The sequence below is a fragment of the Pogona vitticeps genome, chromosome 2 (genome assembly GCF_051106095.1).
Source record: "Pogona vitticeps strain Pit_001003342236 chromosome 2, PviZW2.1, whole genome shotgun sequence".
Classification (NCBI taxonomy): domain Eukaryota; kingdom Metazoa; phylum Chordata; class Lepidosauria; order Squamata; family Agamidae; genus Pogona; species Pogona vitticeps.
In genome coordinates, this window is record NC_135784.1 from 163395604 (window position 1) to 163418943 (window position 23340).

The 23340-nt window shown below is 41.6% G+C and overlaps 1 protein-coding gene across 4 annotated transcripts in view; it reads right to left on the reverse strand.

The window, feature by feature from the left end:
• SLC4A8 (solute carrier family 4 member 8) overlaps nucleotides 1-23340 on the reverse strand; it is a 119034-nt gene that overhangs the window by 54110 nt on the left and 41584 nt on the right. For 3 of the 4 annotated variants that reach the window (XM_072991060.2, XM_020784555.3, XM_078384613.1), the window contains 6 exons: nucleotides 21463-21544; nucleotides 13518-13652; nucleotides 12830-12965; nucleotides 8043-8203; nucleotides 3300-3488; nucleotides 1818-1909 (listed from right to left, as the gene is read on the reverse strand). In XM_072991060.2, the coding sequence (XP_072847161.2) occupies nucleotides 1818-1909; nucleotides 3300-3488; nucleotides 8043-8203; nucleotides 12830-12965; nucleotides 13518-13652; nucleotides 21463-21544 (795 nt within the window). Of the gene's footprint in view, nucleotides 1-1817; nucleotides 1910-3299; nucleotides 3489-8042; nucleotides 8204-12829; nucleotides 12966-13517; nucleotides 13653-21462; nucleotides 21545-21757; nucleotides 22062-23340 lie in introns of those variants that run through there. The other variant, XM_078384614.1, reaches the window with a different exon arrangement.

The following is a 23340-nucleotide window of genomic DNA, read 5'->3' on the forward strand; positions in this document are numbered from 1 at the left end:
ACTTCAAGCCAGCTCCCTGGATTGAACCTGGGTGGTGAGCAGAGTTTTGGATGCAGTACTGCAGTTTAACTACTGCATCACAAGGCCCCACCTCCAACTAACACTGATGTCACACGATGCATTTAGTTAAGTGAGCTAATCAAAAATTAAAGCAAAGCTTATTAAGAACTGGTTTTGTAGAGCCTGATGAATCTGACTGGCTGTGTAAAGGACTAGATTTTTACAAACAGTAAATGATGAAGAAGTTGTAAGTGCTATGAAAACCTGCAAATACATACAGGACTGTATAAACAAGTAAATTCTGGGTGATCTTTTAGGAATTCTTTTATCCTACTAAAACTGTGCTTATCAAGGAAGTAGCTTGAAAAATGCTTGTTTAAACTCTAGTAATAGACAATTGGTAATACCTTTGTTTTCCTTCCTGCAACCAACTCTACATAGAAGTTATTCATTTAAAATATCTCCTTTGGAACTAATACTCAAAGTATAGTAAGGCAGAGGCCAGTAGTTCCTTAAAGGAATGGTCCATAAAATCAATCCAGGGCAGCAAGATCTGTCACTGTTTAATGTAGTCCAGATAATTCAGCAGACCTAAAGCAAAAACTGATTGTGGAACAGCCTGTTGTAAATGAGACACAAAATTCCAGACATCATGTTTTTCTTGTTATAAGAGGAAGAGAAGAGGCACCTAAAGAGGAAAATTAGCAGGCACAAATAAGGATTAATTTTTTTCTCCACATAAAATGCCTCTTCAAGCAATTTTTAATATTTTTCTGCAAACAGAATCCTAATTTGGACAGGGTGAATGTCTTGAATGGAATACATGTAAATAATATTTCCAGGTAATAATCAGCAAGCAAGATAGAAATGTGCTGTAGAAGGATTACTAAGGCTAAAAAAATAAGTACTTCATAAGCACCCACCCTCAAGATAGTTCATGGCTAAGGTTACGCATGTCTTTTATTATATACTACCTGTCTGACATCTAGCATTTACTCGTCGCAATACAAATTCTAGAACAAATATTACTATATTGTCTAGAGACTTTTTGATTTTAGCACACTTGTTGTTGCTGTTGCTACTTGCTGTCAAGTCATAACCAACTTACAGTGGCCCTAACAGGTACTTTCCCTGTACCCTGTACTTTCAGGGTAAGTACAGTATTTAAGGAGTGTCTTTTTCCAGTTCCACTACGCCAGTCAGTTTCCATGGCTGAGCAGGGATTTGAACCCTAGTTTATCACTCTATCCACTATTCTGTTGAGCACAGTGCGATTTGCAATGCAATTCTGTACACATTTACTCAGAAATAAATGGCTGTGGTAGGTTAGTTTACATCCAGGTTGGGTTGTACTTAATTTCCACTGAAATACATGGGTCAACTCAATTTCAGATTATCACTTATGCACCAGAGATGGGCCTTTAAAAAAAAACACCCTGAAATGTGCAACTGCAGTTCAGTTACAAATTAGAACAGTGGCTAGAATCCTACTGGGATTTTACTCCAGAGTAAGTCAAATCACATAAGTTATGGTGCAAATTGCAACTAACTAACAAGATGCCAGCCTTGTGTCTGATCACATGGCAGTCATGCAATCAGGAATGCAACTAGTCACTTGTTCCTTAGCTGTAGTTCATCATTCTTATTTACACAATTTCACTACTCTGGAGTAAAATCCCAATAGGATTCTAGCCACTGTTCTAATTTGTAACTGAAATGCAGGTTTTATATATGTTAATACACTGATGTCGAAAACTGCCCTTACGTTAACCAAAGTGATTAAGTTGGATAAATGAATAATTTTAAAAGCTTTTTACCTTGCTCAGGTCAGTTGGGGTAGTTTCATGACTCAATCCATTTCTCATCTCTGGGGTGGTTGAAGGAGGCTGGAGATTTAGAGAAGTTATGCCTAAAATGAAAACCAGAGAAAACTTGGTATGAAAGAATACATGAAGCGATTGTCTAAGGATATACCTGTCTCTGGATCATTTCAAGGATCTTACATGCATGAGGAACGAGAGAGATCCATCAGTGAGGCAAGCCCTCATGAGAGATACATAGCAGGATTTCATGGTAGGTAGATGTTGTTTGGGTGGGGGGAGAGAAACACATTCAAATATTATGAACATTTATTTCAAAAAGGAGGAAAATCAAACACACTGCAAATTATACTTAAGGGGGAATAAAGAGAACAAATCACTCAAACTCAGAGGTGGGGGTTGTCAGAGGTTCAGGGACCACGCGTGCCCATCTCCTCACCTTGGAAGGTTGATCAACTCCCATGATCTACACCAGTGGTTCTTAACCTTGGGTTACTCAGGTGTTTTTGAACTGCAACTCCCAGAAATCCCAGCCAGCACAGCTGGTGGTGAAGGCTTCTGGGAGTTGCAGTCCCTAAACACCTGAGTAACCCAAGGTTAAGAACCACTGATCTACACTACCCACATGTCCACCTCACAAAATTGGGAGAATCCTGAAAAGGCCTCCTTTTGACTCCTGGGGTCCATTTTAAAAGAGAGAGACTAAGAACAGTTAGGGAGGGTCAAAATACTGTATGACAAAATTATCTTCCACTTCCTGGAGAGCACAAGAGGACTGCTGGGATCCCAACTTTTTCTTTAAAGCTTATTTTATATTTGGGGTGGGATGTGCAGGTTCTGAGGTGGGGCCCACATTGCTCACCACTGCTCAAAATTAATGTTCCCCATCCTGACTAAAGAAGAGAATTTAGTGTTGTTGTTGTTGTGTGCTGTCATGTTGGAACCAAGTTACAGCAACCTTAATAGGGGCTTTCATGGTAAGCAAGATGTTTAAGGAGTGATTTTACATGTCCCATTCTCCCAGTGGGTTTCCATGGCCAAGTGGGGATTCGAACTCTGCTCTCCAGAGTCCTAGTCCATCACTCTATCCACTGCACCACACTGGGAATTAGAGGATATCATTACATGAGTTTTATTGCTATTAACTGCCTTGACAAGAGAAAGCTGAGTACTCCCAGATACATACTTAAGAATATAAAAGAAAAGGGAAGTGGCACAGAGGTAAACATAAGTTTGCCTGAGAAACTTTAAATTGCCTCTATTCACCTGAACCTCGCTTTGTCTGTCAGACTCTTTCTTGGTCACCTGCCGCAGCATCCCAAACAAACAAACAAAAAAAACTCCATGGATGCCTTTTGTCCCCCCCCCCCCCCAATAGGTATAGCTAGAGACAACCCAGGGCTTCGTTACACAAGGCAGACTGCCCACATCTCATTGAGTGAACCCGTATCACAGTGGCCAGGACCCAAGGAATCTTACCTGGCTTCTCCGCTGGCTGAGCATCAGTCTTTTTCTGGCCTACTTCTGCAAAAGAGCGTACAATTGGGAGAAGGTTGTTTTTTTTCTTCTCGTTCTGATGATGATGCTTCTTCAGGAGGGTTTCCCAGACTTTTTTACGAATGTTCTCATCAAATTCATGAGAAGGTTCGTGTTGATCTAGAATCATGTCTGAAAGAGGAAACTGTTGAGCCACTCAAATACCAAGTAGATTGAATGTCTCCCTGACTGAAAATTAGTAAAGAATTTGTAAGTTCATACATAAACAAACAACTTTTGTGCGCATGGACTGGTTGACCAAGATGCTAAGAAATCACTGGGCCAGTGAAGCTGATGGAATCCGCCATCAGCAAACTGATGTTCAGCAGGACAGACACAGGGGAGAAAAGGGTTGAACTTCTCCTCCCCACCTGCTGAGATCTGATCATAATCACAAAAACACACAGAGGCTAGTTCTTGCATTTTGGAAAAAAAATGGGGATATTATATTCTACATCAGTGGTTCTTAACCTTTGTTACTCGGATGTTTTTGAACTGCAACTCCCAGAAACCCCAGCCAGCACAGTTGGTGGTGAAGGCTTCTGCGAGTTGCAGTCCAAAACTCCTGAGTAACCCAAGGTTAAGAACCAGTGTTCTACATTACATCTAGCGAGACTCTTAAAAGCAGAGGAATGAAAATATCATTGGTGGATCAGGCCACAGAGTCAGGTAGGTAGGTAGGTAGGTAGGTAGGTAGGTAGGTAGGTAGGTAGGTAGGTAGGTAGGTAGGTAGGTAGGTAGGTAGGTAGGTAGGTAGGTAGGTAGGTAACAACGCCCAGAGTCCTACCAGCTAGCATGGCCAAGTAGCAGTGCAATAAAGCAATTTCCCCCAGCTCTGTTTAGCAGCTACTGCATGGGATACTCATTTCCACCTTCCCAGAATGGCAAGCAAGGCAAACAGCTCTTCTCTGTCAGGGAAAACTATTAGCCAACTAAAAATTGATTCCATTCCTGGATAAATACAAGGCATACTTCAAATTACGTGGCTATTTTTAATTAAAACAGTGAGCCAGATACAAGTATGTTGTGAGCCACAGACACCAACAGAGGTTGTGTTACAGAAGTATTCTGCAGACTATTTCTCCATCCGGCAAGGATTCTTCTTCAGTTAATGAGCCATACTCAAAAACGCTCAATCACTGGCTAAATAATGCATCTGCAAACCCTACTTTAGATAATGCAGTTCCACAATTTGACTCAGTTTTATTTCTCTGCCTATCTAAGCGAATTATAAGCAATCTGCAGCACAATGCCTCAGTAAGGTATCTTGCATAATTGACTGTCGCTGGCAACCCGCATGGGAAGGAAATGTGCTAAGAAGCGGACATGATCAGATAACAGAGGGCTTGAATGGAATCTCACCAATCAAGAACCCATTTGTATAAAGCTGCTTTTCTGGAGAGAGGAGACATTAGAAGAGAAAAGAAGGGAGGAGAGAAGTAGGGAGGGGAGGGAAGGGAGAGAGGGGAGGATATGAGAGGACAAGACAAGACAAAGCGAAACAGAAAGAGTATGGAGGAAATTTCCATTATCTCTTCCTTAAGATCATATTATTTTTTGCTACCACACAACAAATGGCACATTCCAAATTTCTTCCTCTCTGATTAAGAAGCCATGAAATCTCTGATTTCTACCAAAACTTACTATTTAAGGGAGAGGCTGTTTGTAGCTCACGGTTTGCTTGAGAAGATCCTAGATTCACTCCCTGACATTTCCAACTGGGCTGGAGAAACTCATGTTTGACACCTAGGAGGGCTGCTGCCAGTCAGAGCTGACGGTACTGGACTAGATGGGCCAATGATCTGAACATCTTTTTTGGAAAGCGGCCTCCATTCACACACAAAACCCTCTGACAAAACCTTGATGACTGAGGATAAATAGCTCAGAGAAGATCTTCAGGTTACAAGCCTATCTGGCAACTTGTATCACATCCACGTGAATCTACTACAACTGACTCAAAATGTCCTCTTTCCCAAATTTACCCACTTATTTACAAGTGATAAATTGTGCAGGAAGCAAAAATGGTTTGATAGTTTTGGGAAGCACATACCACAAGGATTGGCATACTTTTATGTATGAAGAAACGTTACTCAAAAAATGAATGCTCCAGTGGCTGCCACTGCTGCAGCTGTCTAAGCATTCTTCCAGAATGCCCCTAAAATGAAGCTAGTGTTCCTTCACTAGCACTATTTTGTGGGCATTGGGGAAAAGAGAAACCGTGTTAGCCAAATCCACATATCAAGTTGCTTTATATTAAAGCAGACCATTCATCCACATAGCCCAGTACTGCCTAAATGACCTAGAAACACCTCTCCAAGGTCTCTGGCAAAATTTCATGTCAACCCCAAGCTATGACTTGAGAACAGACGCTGCAACACACAACCATTAATGTCTAAACCACTGGAAACAAAGGTGAGTACACCTCTAAGTGACAATGTCCAAACTGGGTACAAAGTGTCAATATTTTGTGTGGCCACCATTATTTTCCAGCACTGCCTTAACCCTCTTGAGCACAGAGTTCACCAGAGCTTCATAGGTTGCCACTGGAATCTTCCACTCCAACATGAGGATCTCACAGAGCTGGTGGATGTTAAGAGACCTTGCGCACCTCCACCTTCCGTTTCAGGATGCCCCACAGATGCTCAATAGGGTTTAGATCTGGAGACATGCTTGGCCAGTCCATCACCTTTACCCTCAGCTTCTTTAGCAAGGCAGTGGTCGTTTTGGGGTGTATTCAGGGTCGTTATCATGCTGGAATACTGCCCTGCGGCCCAGTCTCTGAAGGGAGGGGATCATGCTCTGCTTCAGTATGTCACTGTTGGCATTCATGGTTCCCTCAGTGGAATGTAGCTCCTCAGTGCTGGCAACACTCATGCAGCCCCAGACCATGACACTCCCACCACCATGCTTGACAGTGGGCATGACACAATTGTCTATGTACTCCTCACCTGGCTGCCACCACACACACTTGACATCATCTGAACCAAATAAGTTTATTTTGGTCTCACCAGACCACAGGACATGGTTCCATAAATCCATGTTCTTAGTGTCACATTCCCAGGGGTTACAACAGCAGAGTCCAATAAGCCAGTCCTGTGTCAGGAATTCAGGGAATGCAGAGCCGATATCCAAATACCAAAGCCAACTCACACAACGTAGTCCAGGGTCAGAGTCCAAAGCCAAGGGTCCAGAGAACAAGGTTCAAGGTTTTCAGGAGCATGGATGCAAGCCAGAGGTTTGACTCGTTGCTTCCACGGTCCTTCAGCCATCTGAGAGCTGTTTATATAGTAAAAACAGCCCCTTGAACTGCTGGAAGCCTTTTCATCCTGTCAGAACTCAGGGCTAGTTGATCGGATGTTTCTGCGGGCAGCCTTCAAGCGATCCTCTGACCTTTTTGTCATAAGTCTTCCCCGAAGCCTGACCCTCAGCCTGTCTACTGGGGGAGGAGAATCTGGAGGCGATTCAGATGTTTGTATTTCTAATTGCTCAGCATTCTCCTCAGCTACAGTTAACCCTTCAGGTTCCAGTTCTTCAGCTGCACCTATGACACTTAGTCTGCTTGTCTGCAGCAAACCATATGCATGCTTTCTTGTGCATCATCTTTAGAAGAGGCTTCCTTCTGGGATGACAGGCCTGGAGACCAATTTGATGCAGTGTATGGCGTATGGTCTGAGCACTGACAGGCTGACTCCACCCCACCCTTCCAACCTCTGCAGCAATGCTGGCAGCACTCAAACATCTATTTTCCAAAGCCAACCTCTGGATATGACGCTGAGCACGGGCACTCAGCTTCTTTGGTCGACCATGGTGAGGCCTGTTCTGAGTGGAACCTGTCCTAGTAAACCGCTATATGGTCTTGTCCACCATGCTGCAGCTCAGTTTCAGAGTTTGGGCAATTTCCTTATAGCCCAATGCGATGGCGAACCTATGGCATGAGTGCTACAGCTGGCATGCAGAGCTCTTTCTGCAGGCACATGAGCCATAAGTCTCCAGATCGCTACTCCCCCCCACAGCCAAACTTCAGGAGGCGACTACAGCCGTAGTGCTAGTGCTTCAACAGGCGGTGGGCCAGGATGCGGAGCAGCTAGCACCAGTAGCGGATATGAAGTGGAGTCTCGAGGCCCCTCCATGCCTAGGATTCCCCCTTCTGCCACCACATCTGGTTCTGCCGTCATCATGGCTCACCACCCATTGTTTGTTTTTTCCAGTTCGGGCACTCGGGCCCAAAAAGATTCACTGCCACTGGCCTAGGCCATCTTTATGTAGAGCAACAATTCATTTTTTCAGATCCTCAGATAGTTCATTACCCTGAGGTGCCATGTGGAACTTCCAGTGACCAGTCTAAGAGAGTGAGAACAATAACACCTGCTCCCACTTCACACTTGAGACTTGTGACACTAATGGCACCAGGGAAGGAAAAGGGCTACTTGGGCCCAGTTTGGTCATTGTCACTTAGGAGTGTACTCACTTTTGTTGCCAGCGGTTTAGACATTAATGGCTGTGTGTTGTGTTATTTTGAAGGGACAGCACATTCACACTGTTATACAAGTTGTATACTCACTGCTTTACATTGTAGCCAAGTGTCATTTCTTCAGTATTGTCACATGAAAAGATATACTAAAATATTCATGAAATGTGACAAGGTGTACTGCTGTGACATACTGTATATTTATCAAAAAGCAGCACCTGCAATGTCTTCGGTGCTGTTTGCAGACATATCGAGAAGGACGATCCCATTGATGATGCAGCTTCTCAACTCAAAGAGGCTGTGCAAAGAGAGGGTAGCCACATATGGTTTACTCCAGCGCTCTCCTCCATCTTCCACATCTTCCTCAAACTTCACCCACCTGCAAGCAATGCACAGAAAAACAATCAAAATCAACAAAGCTCTAGTGAAATGATCACAACACAGATAATCAATGCATATTATTCCATAATGCCTGCAACAGCTTTCCTCATCATAGTAGACATCCTTCAGTCTCTGGTAGAGACTATGGTAACATGCTCTGAATAGAGGTCATTACACTGTTATAGAACAATGTCTACTGTGGCTGAGAAGTCCAATTCGAGAGTGACAATCCCTTCAACACTGAAGACAAATACAATCTGTCCCCTGTCCAGCTCCCTGATTTTGCTGGTTTCAGGACTGCCTCTTTGCCTCGGCCTGCTGGACAAGTGCCTCTTCAAAATGGGAGAGGCCATGCTGCACTGCCTGCCTCCAGGCTGAACACTGAGATGTCAACGTTTCGAATTCTACCATCTCTTGAGGCCTTCAGATCCTGCTTGCAGATATCCTTGTATCACAGCTGTGGTCTCCCTCTGGGGCGATTTCTCTGCAACCAATTCTCCATACAGGAGAACTTTTCGAATCCGACCATCAGCCATTCTCATGACATGCCAAAGCCAATGTAGACATCGCTGTTTCAGTAATGTATACATGCTAAAAATTCCAGGTTATTCTAGGACTACTCTATTTGGAACTTTGTCCTGCCAGGTGATACCAAAAATGCGTTGGAGACAACACATATGGAAGGTCTTCAGCTTCTTCTCCTGCCGTGCACAAAGGGTCCAGGATTCACTGCAGTGCAGGGGTGTGCTCAGGACACAGGCTCTATAGACCTGGATCTTGGTATATGCTGTCAGCTTCTTATTAAGCCATACTCTCTTTGTGAGCCTAGAGAACATGATAGCTGTTTTGCCAATGCGTTTATCCAGTTCGACATCTAGAGAGAGTGTGTCAGAGATCCTTGACCCAACATACATGAAATCACAAAAAACATCCAATGTTGGGTGGTTTCAAACATTTCATTCACATAAATATATACAATGTTCCTCCACATGAACACAGGCACCATTTAGACAGGACAAAACTACACCCGATTGTTATTCAAGAGCATCTACAACACAGGCACCATTTAGACAGGACAAAACTACACCCGATTGTTATTCAAGAGCATCTACATCTCTTGTTCTATACAATGAAAAACAGTGACTAAAAAGCTGTTTTCCTTGGCTTGCGTTTTCCACATATGCTTTTTAAAGTACAATTCCCACCATCCTTGATCGCTATCCGTATTGGCTAGAGCTGATAGAGATTGCAGCCCAAGATATGAAGAAATCACAAGATTGGAGAATCCTGCTGTAAACAAATGAACTTGCACACCAACCCAGCATTTTAAAAAAGCTTTTTAAGAAGAGGAAAACATGCTACCATTTGATCTAAATTAATAGCATTCCTGTACCTGGAATGTCTGTTCCCCCCCCCCCAAATGTTATCAGACTGCAATTTTCATCAACAGACAGCACAGCTAATGGTGGGAGGCTATAGGGGGCTATAAAACAACAACAACACACAACCAAAAACCCATATCATTCTCTTTCTTAAGCAACAAGTTATTTTGCATGATGTTCTGCCCTGACCATGGTTGCTTTGAAGCACATGTGGCTCCCTGAATCATAGGTCTGGCTTCTGTCTGAAGTTCTGCCTAAGGACATTTCACTGTCAATTAGCAGCTCATTATCTCCCTGTTTCAAAAGAACACAAACGCTGGAAGACACTATTATGCAGCCGTGTTAGCAGCCGCCCATGCTTCCCACTCTCATCTCTCCCTTCCTGCTTTATTTGTTCACATCTTTAAAACACTGTCCATAAACAACCTTGCATATGATCGGCGGCTATCAATTCAGCAGTACCCAGGGCCATTGCTGATGGGGGAATGGGGGCTTTACGCGACTACAAAGCCAAAACAATTTAGACCTTGACTAACCTGGATAACCTTGTAAGGGGGAAAAGGGGGATGTGTTTAAGCATAGCCCATGACAAGCTGTTGGTGGATCCAAGGGCTTGAGAACATTGGCCAGAATCCCACTGGAATTTTACTCTGGACTGAGTGAACTTGCCTAAGTCACAGCAGCGACTTGCAACTAATTCACAAGGTGCTGATCATAGGTGTACACCTGCCCTGCTCTGTATAATGCTGATTTATATTGAAAAAGGGAAAAAAAACAAATAGCCCATCTCACCCAATGTTATCTAATCCACTGGTAGTATTACTCCAAAGCACAAAAGCACAACTCCTCTCCGCATAGCCTTGAGATGCCAAATATGGAACCTGTCTGCAGTGTGTGTGCTCTACCACTGAGTTATGACCTTTACCTAGACCAGGTTCACACACATACCCCTCAAGTGAGGCATGCATCTTTGAGGTAAAGTGCAAATGTATGCTAGATTCCTCTTTGCATGTCCTCTGTCTCAGCCAACAAAAATTCTCCTTGTCCTCCATCTAGATTACAGGAGTCATCAATGGTTCTGAAACATCAGTGAAGTAATCTTTCCCCCACAAACTAAGCCTAAGTTTGACATTGCAGGAGTACATTCTGAATGATACATTCTTTGCTTTGCCGAAGAATCGGTGCAACTAGATATGTGTAGTCTTTCAGAGGGTAACTAGACTGATTCTAGAGCTTACCAACTAAACTAAGGAAGCCAACAGTCACTGATTTCATCACAGTCCCTTCAGCTCTGATCTGTTTATTCTGAAAAGCAGATTGTGCTGCAACCTCCAAATGCTACATTCGGCAGCATAAGAGACCAGCAAAAATACTCCTTTTACCACAAGATGGCAACATCAGGCAGGTGAGAAAGGGAACAATGCATGCTCTTAAGATTTGATTTGTGTTATCTTAGGTGAATGGTTATTTCCTACTTAGTGTCCATTTACTCATGCATTCTGTATAGTCTGCAAATGCATTAAGTGCACTTCTGTACTAAAGATACTGCTGAACTCTGTTCCAAGTGGGATCTGGCAGTGGTTTAAGAGTTATCGGCTCAGTAGAAGAAAAGAAAAGCAGAAATCAGATTTACTGGAATATCGAAAGTACTGATGCAAACATCGTAATCTTTCCTTCTGCTGTAGCCTGAGCTGCCAACGAGCAGAGGCTGGTGGATTAGTATAACGTGATGACATTATCTTAACAGTGAGACAAGAAGTTTCTGTGCATTGTCAAAATTGCTGGCAACGTTGCAACACCTTTTGCAATCAGCCCAAGGATCCAGCACCAGGTTACAGTTGGTTTGCTTATAAAATAAGAATACTTAGAATGTCACAACAAAGAAAATAACGTTAAGGTGGTATCCTAGATAAAAAGAATCCTGGTTTGTTGAATGACATCCTAAGTGGAGTTGTATGTTTGAGGTGCAGTGATCATCTTTCTTCTGAGTCTTACAGTGCACATCTTGGAAAGGTTACCAGGCCAACCTCCCTAAATACCCAAGTTAATACTGAAGGTGATCTGTCCAGCATTAGCCTACAGCAGGCAGTCTGTCCAACAGACGTTCTGTTCTCCTAATTAACAAACTACTTCATGTTGATTCTGACTTATGGTGACCCTTTTCAGGGCTTTCTAAGTAGAGAGTACTCAGAACTGGTTTACCCTTCCCTTCTTTTGAGGGTGTCCTGGGACTGTGCAGCTTGCCCAAGGACACACAGGCTGGCTCTATTTGCAGGAAGCAGAGCCGGGGAATTGAACGCCCAACATCTGGTTCCACGATAAATATCAGAATCACTGAGCTACCTGCAGCTAAAATATGTTTAAAAGAACAAAAAGGACTGGTACATCCACTGAAGCTGTCAAGCAAAGAGAGACGGTGGTCCCAGGAAGTAAAAAATGGGTATCAACACTTTATTCAAAGATAAGCCCAAAGTGTTTCGGTTATTGCACTTTAAGCCTTCTTCAGGGGCTATAATACAATAAATAAAACAGAAAGAGCACATATATGAGCTACTCATTTGACTGGGACAACATATAAGACATTTTTTTAAAAAAAATTGTGCTAGCATTAATACATTAATATAATTGTCATAGTTTACATTAGGTATTAAAAGTAATTTACAGGAAGAATAACATTTTTAAGTAGACATAAGAAGTCAGGTTATATACCGCTGATGTTATGCTTATATAGAATCTGTCTCTAATGATATTTTTGTGGACAGTGTCTCACTCCTTTTTGGATAAATGGTGCCGTGGTGGCAGAAGAAGAGCAGTTTTATAAACAAAAGACTGCACAGCTGTGTCAAAGGTCGAGCTAGTGTGTTAGCTGAGGGAAATAATATGAAACTACAGCAAGGGAATATAGTCTATCTCTTCACTGAGACCAGAAGGAGACAAAGAATTTAACCTTAAAATCCAGTCTATCATGATGTGTGGGAACAACTTCTAGGATCCAGAACTTCAGATCTCTTTCCGAATGGCTATGCTGAATAAAATGATTTACAAGGGGAGCTCCCATTTTTTTTGTTTCTGATATTGCTTAGGTGTTCCCCCTATTTTAAGGGGTCTAAGAGTTTTTCCCACATACAATTTGTTACAAGGACACCTGAGAGAATAATTTAGACTGTGATTCTGGTTCCATCCTATCAAGCTCCATGGACTTTACATGAAGCTGGCACACAGTCGGCATCCTGCCTTGTTACCTTGCTGCTTCTTTCCACTGGGCCTCTTCACCCTCTTTCACATGGATTTCATCCATCTCGGTGAACAAGTCATGGGGGACGTGCTCCTCATCCTCTTCCATGCCAAGGATAAACTGAACTCGCTGAGATGGGGTGTCTAAGGAAACAGGACATTAAATCAATAAGCAGATAAACGGTGGCGAGAAGAAAGCTGCACTGTCACATTCTGAAATGCTTTCTGAAATATACTGCCAGAGCTGAAGGAGCCACTACTTTCGGACAATGGATGAGTTGTGAGTTGCTGTGTGCATGTGTTATTTAGTACCAAGCGAGAGGTGCAACGGCTCCTTCTCTTCAGGAGAGACCTATAGGAAGAAGAGTCTTGTGATTAAACTGCAGTATGGCAGCCAAGACTCTGCTCACAACTTGTGTTGGATCCTGATGGGCTGAGGTAACTGTCTCGAGGTTGACTCAGCCTTCATTCCTTCCAAGGTTAGTAGAATGAGTGTTCTGTTCACTGGGGGGGAGGGGGAACAATGTGTAGCCTGTGTAATTAAGTTGTAAACTGCCCAGAGAGAGCTTTAAGTGATATGGGGCAGTTTATAAGCAGCACACTTCGCTTTGTTTTACAAGAATGACTGCCCACCTCAGCACAAGCTACCATCAGCCCCATGTTTCTATCATGGAGTAACTGGCCATGCACACTTACCACGGGACTCCTGGTCTTCTGGAATGATCTCCTTTGCCCGAACTCGTTTCCTGCGTTTCTGGCCATGAGTCCTGTGATGTCTATGGCTTGGCCACACTAAATGCGTCGGTACTCTAACAGACAGAGTCTTGTGCCCTGAATGAAAAGCAAATATCTTTATGGTTTTCATCATCCAATGTATTTGCTGATGGTAAGCTTGCTAATGACTTGTAAACCCCCATTCCCCTCCTACTCCAGCCATTTTTCAGTGTTAGGCTAACATGAGGCCCTTACAAATGTAAAAAAAAGCCTTTCAGCAACATTTTGGGAAAGCGTAAGAATGCCAAAGTAGACATAGCAGTAGCATACACCCCCTTTTCACATATAATGCAGGGCAGTAGCTCTTAGACTTATTCACTTCTCCTCTCCCCTTCCATCCATTGTTTCAGCTATATCACTCTATTCCTGGCTCACATCTAGTACCAGAGACAGGAATGGAGAAAAGTGTTTTGAGTAATGGACTGGGAGGAAGTACAACAGAATGAGTAGTGAAGTCCAGTGCCCTTCTCTAGCCAACTTCTTGTTACTGTTAAAGTAAGCCTGTTTCTGACTGCACAGGGAGGAATGCAGAACAGGGATTTTACTTTCAATATACGAGATTTTGGTTTTGTTTTGTTACAAAACATCCTTTTCTTTGCCATTACTTGTGCTGACAAAAAATCCTTGTCTTTTCACTCTCATGCTGGAGGGGGAAAATCACACTGGGATCTATCAAAACAAAACATTGATTTTTTTTTTTACAACGGGTTGTCTCAGTGTATCAAGACACCTTGTTTGATTGCAGATTTGCAAATATTCATTGGGTCAGGAACCACGAGCTCCCAAGCCTTCTCCAAATCTGCCTGAAGCTCAGTTTGGAAAGGTGATGGAAAGCTTGAATTCATGACTAGAAGGCTAGAAATTATGAATCTTCAAGCAAGGCATCATCATTCACAATTCTGCCATCTACCAGCTGCTCAGACCTTCATGATCATCTATGAAGTTCTGGGCTAGATAGACAGAAAGTATACCTAAATAGTACCCAGCCTTGTGCCAGATTCTAATTATTTTAACCCAGAACGCTGCCACCTCTATAATAATAATAATAATAATAATAATAATAATAATAATAATAATAATAATAATAATAATAATGATGATGATGATGATGATGATGATGATGATGATGATGATGATGATGATAATAATAATAATAATAATAATATTATAATAATAATAATAATAATAATAATAATATTAATAATAATAATAATAATAATAATAATAATAATAATAATAATAATAATAATAATAATAATAATAATAATAATAATAATAATAATAATAATAATAATAATATTATCCTCTCTCTCTCTCTCTCTCTCTCTCTCTCTCTCTCTCTCTCTCTCTCTCTCTCTCTGTGTTTTGTTTTGTTTTTGTTTTGCCACTTCTTCATTTGAAAATGAGGGCTTGAATCTGCTGCCAGTCTGGTGCGCTTTGAAAGGATTCAGCTGAGAGTTGAGCACAGGTGAAGCACCAGCAATTGAAGCTGGGAGCTCTCCCAGGTCCTGAAAAGGCCAGCCTTGCTGGAAACGACCATCACAAATCTGTTGACATCAAGCACGCAACCTCCTATCAGGCTCAACCTGTGCCTAGCAACCTGTGGACTACCAACCTGGCTGGTAGTTTCAGGGTTTGAAAAACGATCCCAGAGCTGCTTGTTCTACACAAGTTACAATTACCAAATACAGGAGATTTAGTTCTAAAGAAACAAACAGGGAGAGGGAAGGGATCTACTTGCCAGATCCTACTTCAGAATCAGTAAACATAATACTGTAAAATAGAGAGAGAGAGAGAGACTGGCTGAGGGAGAGAGATTTTGCAACTTGAGACATTCCAGTCTATCAGCACAGCTTCTTGCCATTTCTGTGACTTAAGTACCCTGCCCTATTTCACAACTGTAACAGCAGAACAAATGTATGAGAGCTAAGAAGTATAAGAGTTCCTGATAATAGATCAGGTGAGGAAGATGGAAACAGAATGAAACAGGGAGCTGTTTCCCTTTCTGCTTGATATCCACCCCTCCCATTCCCTCATTGGGGTAGAGCCTGGAAAGTTGCTTTGAGAAAAATGCTCATGATGACATGCCGAAGCTCTCCATAGCTAAGCACTGGCAGGAGGAGGATGCTCAAGATCCCATCCTCCCACACCACTGCTTGGTTTTGAAAGGCTTCAGCATCTCTTTGTTTCCATTTGTCTTCAATGTCAACTTTCGCACTCTGATGAAATCAACAGCAATCAGACCAAGTGGGTGTCCATTGAAATCTCCAGCACAGCTAGTCTATGTGAAGAATTTACTTGCTTAGTTACTGTTTCAACAACTAATGGGAAGAGTACAAAATGTTTTATAGCATAGCACGCAATTCCATCTTTTCTGGAAGGTCCTGAGGCACAGGAAACACCGGGACTTGTATCTTTTCTCTAAGAGTTCTGAGACACATAAAGCTTTGAGCAGACCCATTATCAACTCAGCTCATATGATCCTAGTGGAAAAAAAACAGTGAAAGATCTGGAACTGAGCTGCAGATATTGTCAGTGGGTGGTGGCTCCTTGGTATCCCAGTCTTGTGAGACAGAACATCATCTTCACTTCTGGATCTGCCTTGCAGTAGATTGCTTCTGAGAATTCATCTTATCCATTAATTTGTTCTGTAACCACTGTAGTCTGTAGTCTGAGACATGCTTTTTGTAGATCTTTGAGTTTGGAGTCTCTATCTTGTGGGTCTGAGAGGATGCAAATGCATCTGAGGGCTTGGCTACAAACTATGGATTTTGTTGTGATCAGGATGGAAGCTGGAGGCATGCAGGTAGGTATATCAATCAGTTGGTTTTTGGCACTCCATAGTGCTAAGATGTCCGCATTGTAGCTTCACAGTGGTATGAAGAAAATGCATCTGTTGTGTGGATTGGTCCAAGCTAAAGTTGATGTACAGATGAATACCATTGAAATCTGGTGGAATTTGTAGAGAAATTCTAGGGCTTCCTTTCCAGAAAAGAAAAACCATCAAAGGTGGAATAGTTGTGTGTGAGTATGAAGTTGCAATGGGTGGTAATTATGTGTGCTTCATCCTTAGTCTGAACACTATTCAAATGGACAACCAGTGGTCCATCTCTGGATGGGATGTTGGTATAGAGAACTTCTACATCCATCATAGCGAGGATGTTGTTGTCAAGGAAGTCATGAGTGGAGTGAGGTTTCCTTAGAAAGTCTGTGGTATTTCTTATAGATGCACTAGTGGCACATTATTTGAGAACGGAGTCCATATATCCAGATATCCAAACAGTGACTGTAATAATGCTTGATACAATCAGCCTAACGGGGTTTCCTGGTTTGTGTATTTTTGGTAGAAGGTAGTAGGTGGCTAGCTGAAGTTCTTGCAGTGTGTTGCTCAGGATCTGTTCACATATATTTTCAGGGAAGTTTTTCATAAGGTTTTATAATCCAGAACATGGCCAAACAGCCTGAAAAACCCACAACAACCATCAGATCCCAGCCGTGAAAGCCTTCAAGAACATGTTTTATAATTCATTTTGGTATTTGGAGTTGGGTGTATAGTTAGAAGTTGGTAAAATTTGGAACTGAATGATTGTTTCTCAGTTTCCTGAGATAATCATGACGTCCACTGCTCCTTTCAGAAGGCACCACTGACTTTAGAACTTTCCATGGACTCTCCCAGTACCAATTACAGCCTGTACGTAATTTCTAAAAATAATGATGCCAGCATGCTGGACTCTTCTGCTCTGGAAAAAACCTTTTCCCCAGCCTCTAACAGGCTGACTGTGGCTCCTTCAAGACAAGAAAAATGCACTCAACTCATGTTCAGAGGCCTTTTCTTTTTGTTATTCAAGAATGAGCCCTGCCACTGAAAAACTGGTGTCTGGCCTTCCACATTTTAGGCCTGAGCCCTGGCAAACCATGACCTTCATTTATACAAAAATATGGGAAGAAGTTAAGATCTTGTGACATTTTGCTGCTCTGCTCTTTATTACTAATTTAAACACATTGTGCCAGACAGGATCCAAAAAGAGAATAAAGAAGGTGAGGCACAAAAAACAGGAGAACAAGCTATGGAGATTTCCCCACCATTTCCACCTTTGTACTGAGATGAGCTTCCTCCTAAGGATGACTTTCCTTTGGCATAAAAAGGAATTATTTATAGGAATTGACACCCTGCTTGCTTTGCAAGGGACTTTATAGACATGAGACGCACACAATATGCACCATTGGTTTCTAAATCCTGTTAGGAAGATTAGTGCTCTAAGCCACCTCAAGGGTCTCTTTGTAACTGAAGTGGAAGTTAGAAATTTTAAATAAACATTTGACAATTAAGTCAGAGTGCTGTCCTCTGAAGATGCCAGCCACAGAGACTGGCAAAACGTTAGGAAGAACCACCTTCAGAACACGGCCAAAGAGCCCGAAAAATACACAACAACCACTAAACATGTTTACTCAGAAGCAGGCCCCATTGTGTTCAAAGAGTCTTATTCCCTATTAAATCAATACAGGATTATAGCATAACATGAGATTAATTTCCAAATACAGATTTCAGGATCTAAATAAGACAAACAGATCTCAGTACCTTAAACACAATCAATGCAGTATTTGTTCTTCTGAATTCCAAGATTTAAACCACTATCATTTTATCAGTCACTCTTGATTCATTCCTTTAAAATCTGACTTCATCTCCATATCCATCAGTACAAATATTGTTTCTATTCATGTTAAAATCCTGTATCTTTATTATCATCTTCTACACACACATACATAGAGAGACCTCTTACAATACACAGAGAGAGGAGGGGAAGAGAGAGAAAGTAGCTTTGGATGGTTGCTAGAGATGGGCACAAACTACAGGTTCAGTGGTTCCCAGCCCTCCGTTCTCCAGTGGATGCCACTCAGAGAGGCAGCAGCGTGGCTTCCCTGCCCTGCCACCAAACACTTGTCCGTCCAAGCTCTAGTGGTTGCCAAATGAAGGTCTTTCAGATACTTTCTCCTTCTGTATCACCTATATTTTAAAAATCTGAATTAGGCTTTGGTTGAAACAGTTTGCAGAAAAGAACAATCTCGTTTACAGACATATTCACAAGCAGAAACAGTAGCATTTGATGAACCAATATTTGCTAGTCATCATGCGAAACAGGGCGTTATCACACAACAAGCCCTGATGGCAATGTCTAGAGTATATATATTTAATTGTATTTTAACTGATTTATCTTTTTATTGTATTTTACTTATTGTAAGCCACCCAGAGACCTTTGGGTAGAGTGGGCGGCATACAAGTTAGTTAGTTAGTTAGTTAGTTAGTTAGTTAGTTAGTTAGTTAGTTAGTTAGTTAGTTAGTTAGTTAGTTAGTTAGTTAGTTAGTTAGTTAGATAGATAGATAGATAGATAGATAGATAGATAGATAGATAGATAGATAGATAGATAGATAGATAGATAGATAGATAGATAGATAGATAGACAGACAGACAGACAGACAGACAGACAGACAGACAGACAGACTACCATCCCACCAGGATTTTTTTAAAAGAACTGCATTGAATTATATTTTCTTATCCTTTGAAAACGCTAATGTATTAAGGTATAACAGCAAGACTGGAGTTAAGGTTAGGCTTTAAGGTACACATCCTGTATTTCCTGAACCCACTGAGAGTTCTGGCGGACCCCCGTCCCCGACTACTATAGGGCCCATCTACTGACACCTGGAGCACATCACTCCTCCTTCTTGGCACCACAGTTCACTAAAAAAATAGAATGGGATGTTTTTCCATTTTATATTCTGAGGACAAATGTATATAAAAAAACTGTGACTGAATGGGACATTGCTATAACTCTTCAGGTTACAGTGTCCCAAAGTGCCAATCTTGCAGATCCAAGATTATGTGAGTTCTGCAACAAAACATGACTTCAGAGGACTAAAGTGTCCTGTCCTAATATATGAGAGTGAAGATTCTTTTGCAATCAAATGTTGGCATAGGAGAAGTTACTCCTCCTAAAGGATGCTATTGCCACTCCACAGAACTCCAACGTTCATGGCCAGTGACTCATTACATATCACTAAGATAGCTAATAATTGGTTGAAGGAGAGAATTTCAGAATTACAGAGGGCTCCATGCTCTTAACAGCTGTACATTCTTTTGGCTTCTTAAACTCCACACACATTCAGATAGTAATTCATATACAAAAATCACGTTTCTATTCTTTGCAGATTTGAAGGTGTTAGGTTAGCCTGTTGGTAGGTGAGTAGGAACGTGAACCAGGAGTTCGGCCAGAGAAGAAGTAGGAAGACTGGAGGTGAGAATAATAGGAGTCAAGCAGAAATTGGAAGCAAGGGGCAAACCAGAACTCAGTGCCACAGACAAAGCAAGAGTCATGTCCAGTACAAAGGGAACACAGGGTGTGGATGATCCTGCTCTCAGGAGAGTACTAACTCAAAAAAAGAAATACTTTCATGTTCCTTTCTGTTCAGCAGAGTTACAGTCATCAGCCTGAGCACTTGACAACTGTTTACAATCTGAGAAATGTAAGCAAATGCTCCAATCGACAGTTCAATGTACAGAAAGTGGCACTATTCCAGGAAGAGAGGCTAGGCTTTGTAGCAAGTGTAGCTTCCATACTCTCTTTCTAGTTCACTATCCACATACTTCTACTGTCTCTGAATATGTAAGAAGATTACCTTGTTGGAGTTTCCATATCAAGTATGACTCCTCTGAACTGCGCGTTTCTCCCCATTTCTCAACCTCTTCTGCAGTGCCAGTGGCCATCATGCACTGTCAGAACAAGTACTCTGGGGTTGGATAGCATCATCTTGGAGAAGGTGTCACCCTCTTAACCCACAATGCTGGGGCTCCTGCACACCTTGCCCAGTCATGCTGCGATTCCCTTCCTCCCCAGCGCCACAAGGAATATGATATATATATCGGCCAGTATATTTTTACAGTTTCTTCAAAACGGACATTTACATGCAAACTTTCTCCAAGCAACCATGCTGGTCTTTCCATTCCCAAAGAATGACATGCAAGTAATGCAAGTGTCTTGCATGAACACCTCAGCTGAGACCTGGCAGATGAGAGCACAGGAGAGACCAGCACAAGCTCAGAATAGCATCTTATTCTGTGGCAAGGATGCACCGGATGCCTATTAGTTCACTCAAGCCCCCCGCCCTACTCTTTAAAATATGGATAGGAAAGGTGGGGCCCTATAGTAGTTGTTAGATTTCAACTCCACTTCTCCCTCCCCAGTGACAATGCTGGTCAAGGTTCATAGGAATTTCATTCCACAATATCTGGAAGATATTGATATGGAAACTCCAACAAGGTAATCTTCTTACATATTCAGAGACAGTAGAAGTGTGTGGATAGTGAACTAGAAAGAGAGTATGGAAGCTACACCGGTTGCCCACCACTGCTTTATGACCACCATTCACTCCTGCTTTTAGTTGCATAGCTTCTAACTCCACATTTCCTTCCTTTGAAAATTTTCCTTGTACATAGAAAGGATCACATACACTGAATCGTTCACCTTAAAATAAAGCACCAGAATAAGAAACCATTCTGTTAACAACAACAACAACAACAACAACAACAACAACAACAACAACAACAACAACAACAACAACAACAACAACAACAAAATTGCAAATCCAGAATTGGCATTTCCTTGGCAAAGAACCTGGGTGTTTTAGCTTTTGGCACTGAATATCAGTTTATATGGAAAACAAAATGCCTTCCATAACACCTGGAATCTTCTCCGAGAGAAGGCACATTTATTTCAATTCCTAAATGGTTAATCATGATTAATGACATGCTAGGGAAATGCCAAGAGAGAGAGAGAGAGAAAGGGGGAGGGCAGGAAATAACTGTCTCACCTTCCAGCTCTTCTGGTTCATAATGAGTCTTGACCACATTGCTGGTGCCCCCCTGATCCACAACAGCTTCATCCTCAGGTCTCTATTAAAAAATGAAAACAAAAGCAAAAAAAAATAAGGAGGCATCACACAAGTAAATGTACGGAGAAATTTATACACCTTTACTAAATGTAGTTTTCAAAGGAGGGGGGGGAAGAGGCTTGGCCAAATCTCTTTCTAGAACCCTTGGGTTTCTGGCTCATATTTATACATTTTTTTTCCTTTGCTGGATATTCATACACAATGCAGGGCTTACCCAAAGGGAGCCACATTTTTCCACATATTCTGACATGTACTCTGGCTTATCCTCTGGATCTTCTGCAATATAGACAGCATTTGATATTTTCCAGTATTTTATGATTCCATGGTAATATCTGTTCCGGTGACATGGACGTAAGTAGCCACAGCGTGTTCTTATTTCTACTGCAGACTTTTCTTCTCTTTTCTTTTCTTTGCACTGATAATGATTCAACTGACATCAGCTCAGGAAGACCTGCTTCGTCTACGGAATTGGGTGAGAGCATTTGCACTTTCTGGTTGCTAGGTGCTTGAGCAAGTTTGAACTTGTAATGCAGAATCAAGTCTACTCATTCTCCCACATGAAAGCTGCCTACACTATTCCACCCATACTTTTTTGGCTGAAGTATACACAGTTGTACTCTAGAAGAGGGCTATGGAAATCAGCATGCCGTTTTAAGCATTTCCTTTGTCTGAAATGAAAATGGGGCTTCTGAAAAATGAAGCACTGTTTGCCTTTCTCATCACCTTACACATTTTTAGAGGCTCTCTCTCCAGGCAAATGAGTCATGATTCAGGATGGATGGATCATTCTATTTCTGGTCTGTGTCAGTATTACGTGTGTTCATTAAAAGTCTATTTTGTCCTTTTTCTCTATGAATAAGAAATCTGCGAGCATCTTCTTCCATAGAATACACTTTTCTAGACATATATTAGCCACAGATACGTATTTCTAAATAGATTTTATCGCAAAATATATATTTAAAAATGCATTTTGGTACATTTGGGATTAAAGAACAGGATCATAAAGTTTGGATAAGTGCAAAACCCTAAGGATAATTAAATTCTAATCTGAACATTAGAATGGCAGTAGAATGTCCATCAATTTAGTTCAGATTGGAATTTGCAAGAATTGTATTCCTCGTGTATCACTAGAAATGATAACGACTGAAGTATATAAAAAGGTGATAAGTGGGCTGCTAAAAATTTCACATTTTTGCCAAACAATTTGTTGCAATTGTTAGCTAATGATGCCGTGTCTCTCAAAATTTCATTCTAAATAGTATTTTACATCTTGCATAGGCATTTTGGAATATTTTTAAGCCTAAAACATTCTCCCAAATCTTGTACCCAATACAATTGACTGAACTACCTTGCCTTTAATTCCTAGGCCCCTTTTAATGAAACCATCATGTTTACATCAGCTTCTGCCTCCTTCTGCTACCTGAACATAAGACAGCATGATTTGGCACTATTCATACTTCATCAAGAATGCTCCTCCTCATTGAACAGTTCAAACAGCACTAAAGTATAATCATAGGAATGGGAGCAATTACCACTTATATCACAAAACACTCATAACTTTCTAAAGCAGAGCTGGGCAGTACTGGCCCCACTAGATATTTGTTGAAATGCAACTCCTTCAGGGAATGATGGGGATTGTAAAGCCCCAATTTGCCCGTCCCTCATCTAAAGTAGAGAGGAGTAGTGTTGGGGAGTGAGTAGGGATATTCCGTTATGCAACTCCCGAAGGGAAAAGTATTTTCGGATCTCTTTCCCAAGCAGAAAGGTTAAGGGTTGCCCAAAAGTACCTACTACTTT